At 41.6% G+C, this 12,426-nt stretch overlaps 1 protein-coding gene across 2 annotated transcripts in view; it reads left to right on the top strand.

Annotated features, from left to right (window-relative positions):
• nol4lb (nucleolar protein 4-like b) overlaps window positions 1–12,426 on the top strand; it is a 371,742-nt gene that overhangs the window by 241,041 nt on the left and 118,275 nt on the right. For both annotated transcript variants that reach the window (XM_072241820.1, XM_072241828.1), the window contains exon 7: window positions 3,401–3,690. In XM_072241820.1, the coding sequence (XP_072097921.1) occupies window positions 3,401–3,690 (290 nt within the window). The remainder of the gene's footprint in view (window positions 1–3,400; window positions 3,691–12,426) is intronic.

The raw sequence follows: 12,426 nt of genomic DNA, 5'->3' as shown, positions 1-12,426 counted from the left end.
TTTGCAATAATACTTGTATGATGGATCCAGGACAGGTCCTCTGAAATAGTGACACCCAGGAATTTAAAGTTACTGGCCGTCTCCACCTCTGATCCTCCGATGATTACTGACTCATGGACCTCTGGATTCCCTCTCCTGAAGTCTGTAATCATTTCCTTAGTCTTATTGACATTGAGTGAGAGGTTGTTATTACTGCACCACTCAGTCAAGTTTTCAGTCTACTTCCTCTATGCCAATTCATCACCCCCTTTGATACAGTGGTGTCGTCTGCAAACTTGTATATGTTGGAGCTGTACTTAGCCGCACAGTCATAGGTGTAAAGCGAGTAGTGCACCTGTGATTATTAAAATACATTAAATACAGTGAAATGGGCACAAGCTTTTTTGAGCCTTTTGGATGTTGCTTGCCACCTGCTGAGTAGTCCATTTGTGTTGGCCACAGAATCAAGTTCTTATGTCTTTGGAGTCTGTGTGATGACATAAGTTCAGTGCAGCCTTGGGGCCAGTGTGGTGAGGGTATAGGAGGTGAGCATGGGCTGATCTCATTGAACACAATTTGGCCCAGACTGTTACCAGGTGCACACAGGAGTTCCATATGGCCTACTTCCCCATTATTCTGAGGTTATGCACAGTGACCCCCTCCCTCCCACCACACTCTCAAACCCCTCTGGCAATAAATTAGAATCATTGGTGTCAATCCAATGTTCACTACAAAAAGTAGTGAATTCAGTCCAGTACATCACAGGTAGAACCCTCCCGACCATTAAGCACATCGACATGAAATGTTGCTGTAGAAAAGCAGCATCAATCATCAAAGCTCTTCACTACCCAGACCATGCTCTTTTCTCACTGCTGCCATCTGGTAGAACAGGAGTCCCCAACCTTTTTCGCAACGTGGACCGGTTTATTATTGACAATTCTATATTCTAGAACATACAAGGTAAATGGTAAGGTACTGAGGAGTGCATTAGAACAGAGGGATCTGGGAATACAGATACAAAATTCCCTAAAAGTAGCGTCACAGGTAGATAGGGTTGTAAAGAGAGCTTTTGGTACATTGGCCTTTATTAATCAAAGTATTGAGTATAAGCATTGGAATGTTATGGTGAGGTTGTGTAAGGCATTGGTGAGGCCAAATTTGGAGTATTGTGTGCAGTTTTGGTCACCAAATTACAGGAAGGATATTAATAAAGTTGAAAGAGTGCAGAGAAGGTTTACAAGGATGTTGCCGGGACTTGAGAAACTGAGTTACAGAGAAATGTTGAATAGGTTATGACTTTATTCCCTGGAGCGTAGAAAAATGAGGGGAGATTTGATAGAGGTATATAAAATTATGATGGGTATAGATAGAGTGAATGCAAGCAGGCTTTTTCCACTAGGCTAGGGGAGAAAAAAACCAGAGGACATGGGTTAAGGGTGAAGGGGGAAAAGTTTAAAGGGAACATGGGGGGGGGGTTCTTCACACAGAGTGTGGTGGGAGTATGGAATGAGCTGTCAGATGAAGTGGTAAATGCGGGCTCAATTTTAACATTTAAGAAAAACCTGGACAGGTACTTGGATGAGAGGTGTATGGAGGGATATGGTCCAGATGCAGGTCAGTGGGACTAGGCAGAAAAATGGCTCGGCACAGCCAAGAAGGGCCAAAAGACCTGTTCCTGTGCTATAATGTTCTATGGTTCTGTATTCTTGTGGCACCCGGGGGGGGGGGGGGGTGGTAGGGTTGCCAACGGACAAGAGTAGCAGTCAAATGCGTTGTGTTTACCCCGAGAAAGACTACAATGACCATGAAGCCTTGCGCAGGCACCAGTGCGCATGCGTGGCTTGTGCATGTGTGTATGTGCCGATTTTTTTCTACAGATCGTTTTTGGCGACTCTGCTCAGGGAGGGGGGGGTTGTTAATCACGACCGGAATATAGATGATAAGTAGCTAATACACTCAATTTCGTTTCTAAAAGGGTTTATCTAACAAATTTAATAGAAAACACACAGTGCATATTTTCCTCTCATGAATATAGTGATAAGTCAATTATCAGAGGAGGACAGGGGAGCTTGAAGTAAGTATTGAATGAACTTCCAGTAGAAGTGGTAGAAACAGGTTCGATATTATCATTTAAAGAAAAATTGGATAGGTATATGGACAGAAAAGGAATGGAGGGTTATGAACTGAGTGCAAGTCGGTGGGACTAGGTGAGAGTAGCGTTCGGCATGTACTAGAAGGGCAGGGATGGCCTGTTTCCATGCTGTAATTGTTATATGGTTATATAAGTCACTAATAAGTCAATAGCATCATAACATTTTAAGTAACGTTTGGATATTAAACACACAGCACATATTTTCCCTGTATGAACATATAAGAACATTGCAACGCACCAATATCGTTGAATCAGTGGGAGCCCTGGGCTGAATACTTGTTTCCCTGCAACGAGACGGTCCTATCGAGGGGTGATGGGAGACAGCGATACTCGAAGGGGGTTCCTTATGTCCAGAATATTCTGCAATTTAGTTTTCATTGCATTCATTGCAGAGATATGTTGGAAATGGAAGCAACGTTTTCAGTGCTTTCGTGGCTATCTCAGGATTTTTAGCTTTGACTTTGATCCAGAATGCCGGCAGAGATGTTATGTCAAACATACTTTTCAGCCCACCGTCATTTGCAAGCTCAAGGAGTTGATCTCCTTCCCGCGCTGACATGGATGACACATGCGTAATGACCTCGCGTGTGTTCAAGCTCAACAGTGCGAAACAGGGAAAGAGGAAAGGTGCAGCTGACTCATATCGCCAAATCATATCGTTTCCTCGCGGCCTGGTAGCGCATGCATTGCGGCCCGGTACCGGTCCGTGGCCCGGTGGTTGGGGACCGCCGAGGTAGAAGGTACAAGAGCCCCGGCACTCGCCCCACCAGGTTCAAGAACAGTTACTACCCCTCAACCATCAGGCTCTTGAACAAAAGGGGACAGCTACAGTCATTTAAGGACTTTTTTATCTTGTTATTTCATGCTCATTATTTATTGCTATTTATTTATTATCTGCATTTTCACAGGTTGCTTACAGTTTTTGTTCCTGATGTTTAGTTTACAGATCCTGTTTAAGGCTACTGTTCAGTAGATTTCAGGGTTGTATGTGGTGATATGTATGTACTCTGATAATAAATTTTTGTACTGTTTCAGTCAGGTATGTTATGGAGATCTGGGTAACGGTTGTGCCATGGATTAAAACCATGATGACAATTAAGGTTCTTTTAAACGGAATAATGGCAAATAGGATCGCATGTTATAAAGTTTTAAATAATGCTGTTTTCCATCAGTAAAGCAGATTCTAAAAAAAAAGCAGAAGAGTCCATCCATATCATATATTTTGTGAATAGCCTGTTATGACAGTATTTACTTCTTTTTCATTGCCAGATGATTCATCTTCAGAATGCTGCAGTGGGAATGGCTCCACTACTTTGAACCCTTCAGCATCAAACAGTATACAAGGGGGCAGTACATTCCCTGAAGTAAACGGAAACAGTTCCACTGGTTTGGACTACAGTGCCAGCTCAGAGGACCAGCCAGTCAACCTGAGTGAGCGGCTTCAGCCTAGTCAAGTGGATAATGGAAGTGTGGATGGACAAAGAAACCGGGTCAAATACATTGGAAAAGGCACATCAGATGTTAGATTGAACAGGGATGCAAGAGAATATGGGAGTAAGGTACAGTCTAATTTAACTTGCCTTAGTTGAGAATGAGTGCATTGACTGATAATTCCAGGAATTTACTTGAGTATGTAAAAGCTGCTGTACTTAAGTATTGCACATTGAAATTATTCCCTACAATTATTCTTTGGGAACTGAAGATGATGAAATCAGGAAAGATTTATCTATATTTCTACATAATTAACATGAGTTTTATAACTTTTTTACATTTACATATACGCTGACATTTACAAGAAGGTTATGTTGTATTGATCAACATAAGATCTAAATTAAATAGATTGATTTCTACTTAGCCACTTGACAATCCACTAGATTGTCAATGACCAGGTATCAACAGCAGAAAAGATGGCGCCAGTGTCCAGCTTTTTAAAATCTTTTGTTTTTGGATGTTCAAGTTAAGCCCTTTCAATGATACACTTGGTGAAATAGTGCAATATGATTTGGACCTTGGTCTCTGAGATTATGTAATTGTAAGGATTGGCTGGGAGCTATAATTAGATAATGGAGAAATGATGAAATCTTAGTTCTAGAGCAGAGGTTCCCAACCTTTTTTATGCAATGGACTACTACCATTAAGCAAGGGGTCCATGGACCCTGGGTTGGGGACCCCTATTCTAGAGTGAAAGCATCAGTTGAATATTTTCCCAGTCATCCTACAGATTAACTTCTCTCCTGTGGGAGACCTGTTGTAGGTTAGGTGCAGTGTTGCTGTAGAAAGATGAGGGTTAGCATTGAAGCAGTTATGCAGCCTTGCACAGCCCAAGATGGATTGGGTTTGTGTCTATAATGGACCCATTGGTTAAGATCACAACTTGCATGCCATCACATTGCAGATGCTGACAAAGTCAATGGCATTTCCAAGGATGCTTTCACAGGGAAGTAAAATGGTTAGGTGATAAGAAGTAGCAAAAGCAGAATTAAATGTCTTCAATAAAGACAAACAAAAACGTTCAACTTACATGAACAGACAACACTTTAAAATAACATCAGATTTCATTACTTGGTGAACAGCGGTGAACAGCAGTGAATGTATGCAGCTAGAACAGCCATTGACAAATTTGCTACTGTAACTCTCTCCTTCAGTAACATATACTTCAAGGACTTGCATCCATTCAAGTGGCTAATTTGGAAAATAGAAAGCAGCACTATGCAAATGCATAATTGTTGGCAGTCAAATGAGTTATATGCATTTTTTGCTCATTTGGAAAATGCCAAGTAGTGTACACACTGTGCATAATTTTAACACTCAACTTTGTGTCCCTTTTTCCATACATGGAAATGTTTTTGTTCATGAAAGCTGAAAAGCAATGCAATGCTATTTTATTGAAATGTAGACATATTCTCCTATAGTGCACTTTAAAAAATACTAATAAACTTTAAAATGACACTCCATGACCATTAAATAGATGTATTAATCTATTCTGTCACATTTAGAGGTGTGAATCCACGTGTTCATTGTATTTTTAAGATTCAAAGGTAATGACTTCACAACAGTTCTCTGACCAGGACAATAAAATAATGAGCACCTATCAATCTTTGCTCATCCCTCAAGGAGAATCAGCAAAGAAATGGCAGGTGGAATATATTGTAGTGTCAGGAAATATATGGCCATGCACTTTGGTGAAAGGAATATTTTCTAAACAGGGAGAAATTTCAGAAATCAGAGGTGCAAAGGGACTTAGGAGTCCTTCTGATGGATTCCCTAAATGTTAACTTGCAATTTGAGTTGGTGGTAAGGAAGGCAATTGCAATGATAGCATTCGTTTTGAGAGAACTAGAATATAAGAGCAATGAGGTAAAGCTGAGGCTATATAAGATATAGCTCAGCCTGCATTTGGAATATTGTGAGCAGTTTTGGACCACTTATCTGAGAGAAGATGTTCTGGCATTGGAGAGGTTCCAGAGGAGGTTCACGAGAATAACTCTGAGAATGGAAGGGTTAATAGATGGTGAGCATTTGATATTTCTGGGCCTGTACTTGCTGGAATTTAGAAAAATGCCGGGGGATCTGATTGAAACCTATCAAATATTGGAAAGTTGAGTTAGAGTGGATGTGAAGAGGATGTTTAAATAGTGGGGGAATCTATTACCAGGGCACAGCCTCAGAAGTACAAGGTCATGTCTTTAAAATAGAGATGAGGAGGTATTTTTTCAGCCAGAGGGTGGTGTGAATCTATGGAACTCATTGCCACCGAGGACTGTGGAGGCCGAGTCATTGAGTATATTTAAAGCAGAGGTAGATAGGTTCTCGATTAATCAGGGTGCCAAAGGTTACTGGGAGAAGGCAGGAAAATGGGGTTGAGAGGGATAATAAATTAGCCATGATGGAATTGACTTGATGGGCCAAATGTCCTAATTATGCTCCTGTATCTTATGGTCTTATGATTTTATGAAGAAATGTGAATTGTGTAATTGAGCTATCATTGTGCCTATTTAGAATAATTAGGCTTTGTGATCTTCAAGTAAATGTAGCTGTACCATAACAACCGAATGCTAAGTGTTCTAGTGTTTAATAAAAAACCTATTCTGTGCTTTACCGCCTGAACTGCCATGGGAAATCTTTTTGTTTACTTATATGTTTCAAGTCTCTTTTACTTGAATTTGCTAAAATTACAAAATAACCATTTAAAACATGGAAGATGGAAGAATGGTGATTTTCTTTTTCTGCTAACTGACATTCTTCTGAACTTCACTAAATTATTAATTGACATCATTAGAAAACTTACTAGGCTCAGGAAGAAATAATGAGTGAAAGTGAGAAATTGGCTATTATTAAGAGAGGTGTGGACCAATTAAAGGAGAGTATTACCAGAAGAAAGTAAATACTGCATTTACTGGGCAGTTTTTTTTTCATAAAGATGAAGGGGCAAATGAATAAAAAGTGGCAGGAAAAAGTTAAGGAAAATAAATGTACAAGTGAATATATGAACTTGCAAGCAAGAGGTGAAGTAGAGTTATTGACTCTTTGTTTGATGACTGCTAAATTGTGGGAGAGATGTATGAAAGTCTGACCCTTAGTTGCTTTACAGCTTTGTAAATGACTGACTGCAGCTGACCATTACTCCAGCCTTATCCTACAATGTCATATCAGGTACCCTGCGTTTACTTTTCTTCTAGTTAAGGCATCGTTCCAGAGTCTACAGAAGTAGTTGTTAACGTATGGTCTGGTATTACTATTCAGGATGCAGAGCTGTTCTTGTTCATCCTGAATTGCTTTCTTTCATTGAAAACTTTGCAAGGCCCATGACATACTTGAGTACTCACAAAGCATTCTCCATCCAGACATTTGCATTTGAACCTTTACCTCCAAGTGCCTCCTGCCATTAACTTCTGATGGGGAAAAAAGACCCCTATCTGCACATTCTCAACTTTGTGGTTGCACTTCTGCTAGATCATGGTCACACACCTATCTCTAGCCACTTTGAGACAGGTGATAGAGGACACGCTACCACATCTCTGACAACCTGGCCTCTGTGCTATTCCTTCTAATTTCTGCTTTCGTTGACATACTAACTGAAAGGATTGATTTTGATGTTGGTATGTGAGCTGGACAGGGAAATGAATACTCATAGTTGCCATTAATGAAGAGGAAAAATATAGTTACGAAGACTCAAAAGGTCATTAACATTTGTGGTTTCTTTAAATGCCCTCATGTTGATAAACCTCAAGTTATCTTAAACACAAAGAATTCTGCAGATGCTGGAAACCCAAAGTAAAACGCACAAGATGCTGGAGGAACTCAGCACGTCATGCAGCATCTATAGATATGAATAAACCATCAACGTTTTTGGCCAAGACCCTTCTTCAGGAATTCTGTTTATGCATTTCCATAGATGCTGACTTGCCTGCTGTGTTCCTCCAGCATTTTGTATGTGTTACCTCAAGTTATCTTCTTACCAAATTTCCTGGATATTCTAAGAATACAGAATCTAGTTTGGGGCTTGCAGAAGTTAAAGTCACTAGCTGTTTTAAAACCATCATTTGGAAGGTTTACAGTATGTTTTGCTGGACAGTTTTTATTGCTGGAATCAGAAGAAGTGTATTCCAGGAGCAATGTAGTCCTTTAAATAGTGTCACAAAATAACTATGATGTCAATGTGAGATTATTTTGTAATAACAAAGACAAAAGATGACTGTCCTGGAATTAGAGGACTGTATGTGCATAGGAAGAAGAGAAGAATAAGGATTGTTTGCTGTTGTTGCTTTGTGTTTGGTATGTTCTGTTTTTGTTGTGTTCTTTGTCAATCTGATGAGCATTGTAGGCATGCTACGTTCACCATGTTTGGCAACACTTGTGGAATGCCTGCAGCATATCCTTGTATGTGTTGGTTGTTGATGCAAATGACTTATTTATTTCACTGTATGTTTCGACGTATGTGATAAGTGAATCTTAAAATCTGAAATATATAAAGAAATCTCACAGCCCAAGTATCCAAATTTTCTGAGCTCCCTCTCCAACACTTCATAAAATTTCTGATGAGTATTTGACAACAAAGCTAATTTCATCATCAGGCACAACTGCACAGACGCGTGGACATCAACAAGTTAGATCGGTGCGAAGAATTTAAAAGGAGAGCATTTTTTCTTCAGTGCTTTGATCGAGGCACGACTGCGCAGGCACGTGGACGTCAGCGAGTTAGACCGGTGGGAAGAACGTAAAAAGAAGAAAAGCTTTATAGAGCAGGTGCTGGAGTAGATGGAGTCAAAGTAGGAGAGCTTTGGCTCAATGGGCTTCGGATATAATGGGTCGAGGTGAGGTTAAGTTACTTGTGAAGAATAGGAATAGGAAGTATGTCTGCGAGGCTGGTGTTCTAAACTGGGTGTCGGATGTGGGATGTCCGGGAGACTCACAGCCTCCCGGACGGCCACATCTGTGCCAGGTGCGTCGAGCTGCAGCTCCTTTGGGACCACGTTAGGGAACTGGAGGTGCAGCTCAATGACCTTCGTCTGGTCAGGGAATGTGAGGAGGTGATAGAGAGGAGCTATAGGCACGTAGTCACAATGGGGCTTTGGGACACAGATAAGTGGGTAACAATCAGAAGAAGGAAGGGTGAAGCTGTCCCCTTTAACAGTAAGTACTCCTGTTTGAGTACTGTTGGGGGAGGATGACCTCTGGCACAGAGTCTGGCCCTGTGGCTCGGAAGGGTAGGGAAAGGAAGAGAATGGCAGCAGTGATAGGGGACTCTATAGTTTGGGGGTCAGACAGGCGATTCTGTGGATGCAGGAAAGAAACATGGACGGTAGTTTGCCTCCCAGGTGCCAGGGTCCAGGATGTTTCTGATTGCGTCCACGATATCCTGAAGTGAGGAGGTGAACAGCCAGAGATCATGGTACAGATTGGTACCAATGACACAGGTAGGAAAAGGGAGGAGGTCCTGAAAACAGACTGCAGGGAGTTAGGAAAGATGCTGAGAAGCAGGACCACAAGAGTAGTAATCTCAGGATTACTGCCTGTGCCACGCGACAGTTAATACAGGAATGGAGTGAGGTGGAGGATAAATGTGTGGCTGAGAGATTGGAACAGGGGGCAGGGATTCAGATCTCTGGATCATTCGGACCTCTTGTGGGGCAGGCGTGACCTGTACAATAAGGATGAGATGCACCCGAATCCAAGGGGGACCAATATCCTGGCAGGGAGGTATGCGAAGGCTACTGGGGAGAGTTTAACCTAGAGTTGCTGGGGGCTGGGAACCAAACTGAAGAGACGGAGGAAGGGGCGGTTGGCTCACAAATAGAGAAAGCTTGTAGGCAGTGTGAGAGAGAGGATAGGCAGGTGATAGAAAACGGATGCACTCAGACTGATGGTCTGAGATGTGTCTATTTTAATGCAAGGAGTACCGTGAACAAAGCAGATGAGCTTACAGCATGGATCAGTACTTGGATCTATGATGTTGTGGCCATTACAGAGACTTGGATGGCTCTGGGGCAAGAATGGCTACTTAGAGTGCCAGGCGTTAGATGTTTCAAAAAAGACGGAGGGGGGCAAAAGAGGTGGGGTGTAGCACTGCTGATCAGAGATAGTGTCATGGCTGCAGAAAAGAGGACATCATGGAGGGATTGTCTACTGAGTCTCTGGATTTGGAAGTTAGGAACAGGAAGGGGTCAATAACTCTACAGGGCGTTTTTTTATAGACAACCCAATAGTAACAGGGACATCGAGGAGCAGATAGGGAGACAAATTCTGGAACGGTGCAATAATAACAAGGTTGTTGTGATGAGACATTTTAACTTCCGCAATATTGATGAGCATCTCCCTAGAGCAAGGGGTTTAGATGGGGTAGAGTTTGTTAGCTATGTTCAGGAAGGTTTCCTGACACAATAAGTAGATAGTCTACAAGAGGAGAGGCTGTACTTGATCTGGAATTGGGAAATGAACCTGATCAGGTGCCAGGTCTCTCAGTGGGAGAGCATTTTGGAGATAATGATCATACTTCTATCTCCTTTACCATAGCATTGGAGAGGAATAGGAGCAGACAAGTTAGGAAAATGTTTAATTGGAGTAAGGGGAATATGAAGCTATCAGGCAGGAATTTGGAAGTATAAATTGGGAGCAGATGTTCTCAGGGAAATGTACGGCAGAAATGTGGCAAATGTCCAGGAGATATTTGTGTGGCGTTCTGCATAGGTTTGTTCCAATGAGACAGGGAAAGGATAGTAGGGTACAGGAACCATGGTGTACAAAAGCTGTTGAAAATCCAGACAAGAAGAAAAGAAAAGCTTACAAAAGTTTCAAAAAACTAGGTAATGATAGAGATCTAGAAAATTATAAGGCTAGCATGAAGGAGTTTAAGAATGAAATTAGGATGAAATAAGGATGAAATTAGAAGGGGCCATGAGAAGGCCTTGGTGAACAGGATTAAGGAAAACCCCAAGCCATTCTACAAGTATGTGAAGAGCAAGAGGATAAGACGTAAGAGAATAGTACCAATCAAGTGTGACATTGGAAAAGTGTGTATGGAACCGGAGGAGATAGCAGAGGTACTTAATAAATACTTTGCTTCAGTATTCACTATGGAAAAGGATCTTGGCAATTATAGCGATGACTTACAGCAGATTGAAAAGCTTGAACATATAGACATTAAGAAAGAGGATGTGCTGGTGCTTGGTAAGTTGATAGAGAAGATCTTGAGAGACAGGATTTATGAACATTTAGAGAGGAATAATATGATTAGGAATAGTCAGCATGGTTTTGTCTTAGACAGGTCATGCCTTACGAGCCTGATTGAATTTTTTGACGGTATGACTAAACACATTGATGAATCTAGAGCAGTAGTTGTAGTGTATATGGATTTCAGCAAGGCATTTGATAAGGTACCCCATGAAAGGCTTATTGAGAAAGTAAGGAGGCATGGGATGCAAGGTGAAATTGCTTTGTGGATCCAGAGCTGCTTGCCCACAGAAGGCAAAGAGTGGTTGTAGACAGGTCGTAATCTGCATGGAGGTCAGTGACCAGTGGTGTGTCTCAGGGATCTGTTCTGGGACCCCTTCTCTTCGTGATTTTTATAAATAACCCAGATGAGGAAGTGGAGGGATGGGTTAGTAAGTTTGCTGATGACACAAAAGTTGGAGGTGTTGTGGATAGTGTGGAGGGCTGTCAGAGGTTACAACGGGATATAAATAGAATGTAAAACTGGGCTAAGAAGTGGCAGATGGAGTTCAACCCAGATAAGTGTGAGGTGGTTCATTTTGGTAGGTCAAATATGATGGCAGAATATAGTATTAATGGTAAGACTCTTGGCAGTGTGGAGGATCAGAGGGATCTTGGGGTCTGAGTCCATAGGACACTCAAAGCTGCTGCGCAGGTTGACTGTGTGGTTAAGAAGGCATACGGTGCATTGGCCTTCATCAACTGTGGGACTGAGTTTATGAGCTGAGAGGTAATGTTGCAGCTATATCGGACCCTGGTCAGACCCCACTTGGAGTACTGTGCTCAGTTCTGGTCACCTCACTACAGGAAAGATGTGCAAACTATAGAAAAGGTGCAGAGGAGATTTACAAGGATGTTGCCTGTATTGGGGATCATGCCTTATGAGATAGGTTGAGTGAACTTGGCCTTTTCTCCTTGGAGTGACAGAGGATGAGAGGAGACCTGATAGAGGTGTATAAGATGTTAAGAGGCATTGATTATGTGGATAGTCAGGGGCTTTTTCCCAGTGCTGAAATGGCTAACGCGAGAGGGCACAGTTTTAAGGTGTTTGGAAGTAGGTTCAGAGGTGATGTCAGGGGTAAGTTTTTTACGCAGAGAGTGGTGAATGCGTGGAATGGGCTTCCGACGACGGTGGTGGAGGTAGATACAATAGGATCTTTTAAGAGACTCCTGGATAGGTACATGGAGCTTAGAAAAATAGAGGGTTATGGGTAACCCTAGGTAACTTCTAAAGTAAGTACATGTTCGGCACGGCATTGTGGGCCGAAGGGCCTGTATTGTGCTGCAGGTTTGCTATGTTTCTATCTGTCAAAATTCTCAAATTTTTCAATCCTTTCACAGCTACTAACATTTAATTAAGAATCCTAAACATTTTAAAGTGAATACAAATTAAGAAAGTTAGTAACATCACCTTAACTACTTATAATCCTTGTTAGCAATTAGAAACTGAAAATAGAAATCATTTCGAAGTAATGTAAATTACCATGGCCTTTTTTTAAATTTTTTCTCAATGGTATAAAATTTTCATTCATTGAATGGACGGACTGGTCTGGTAGCTGATTCTTTAGCTTAAGTGCTGGGGACTT

The sequence above is a fragment of the Mobula birostris genome, chromosome 2 (assembly GCF_030028105.1).
Source record: "Mobula birostris isolate sMobBir1 chromosome 2, sMobBir1.hap1, whole genome shotgun sequence".
Taxonomy (NCBI): domain Eukaryota; kingdom Metazoa; phylum Chordata; class Chondrichthyes; order Myliobatiformes; family Myliobatidae; genus Mobula; species Mobula birostris.
Note: the sequence above shows the minus strand (reverse complement) of the source record. Positions and strands in the feature narration are given on the sequence as shown.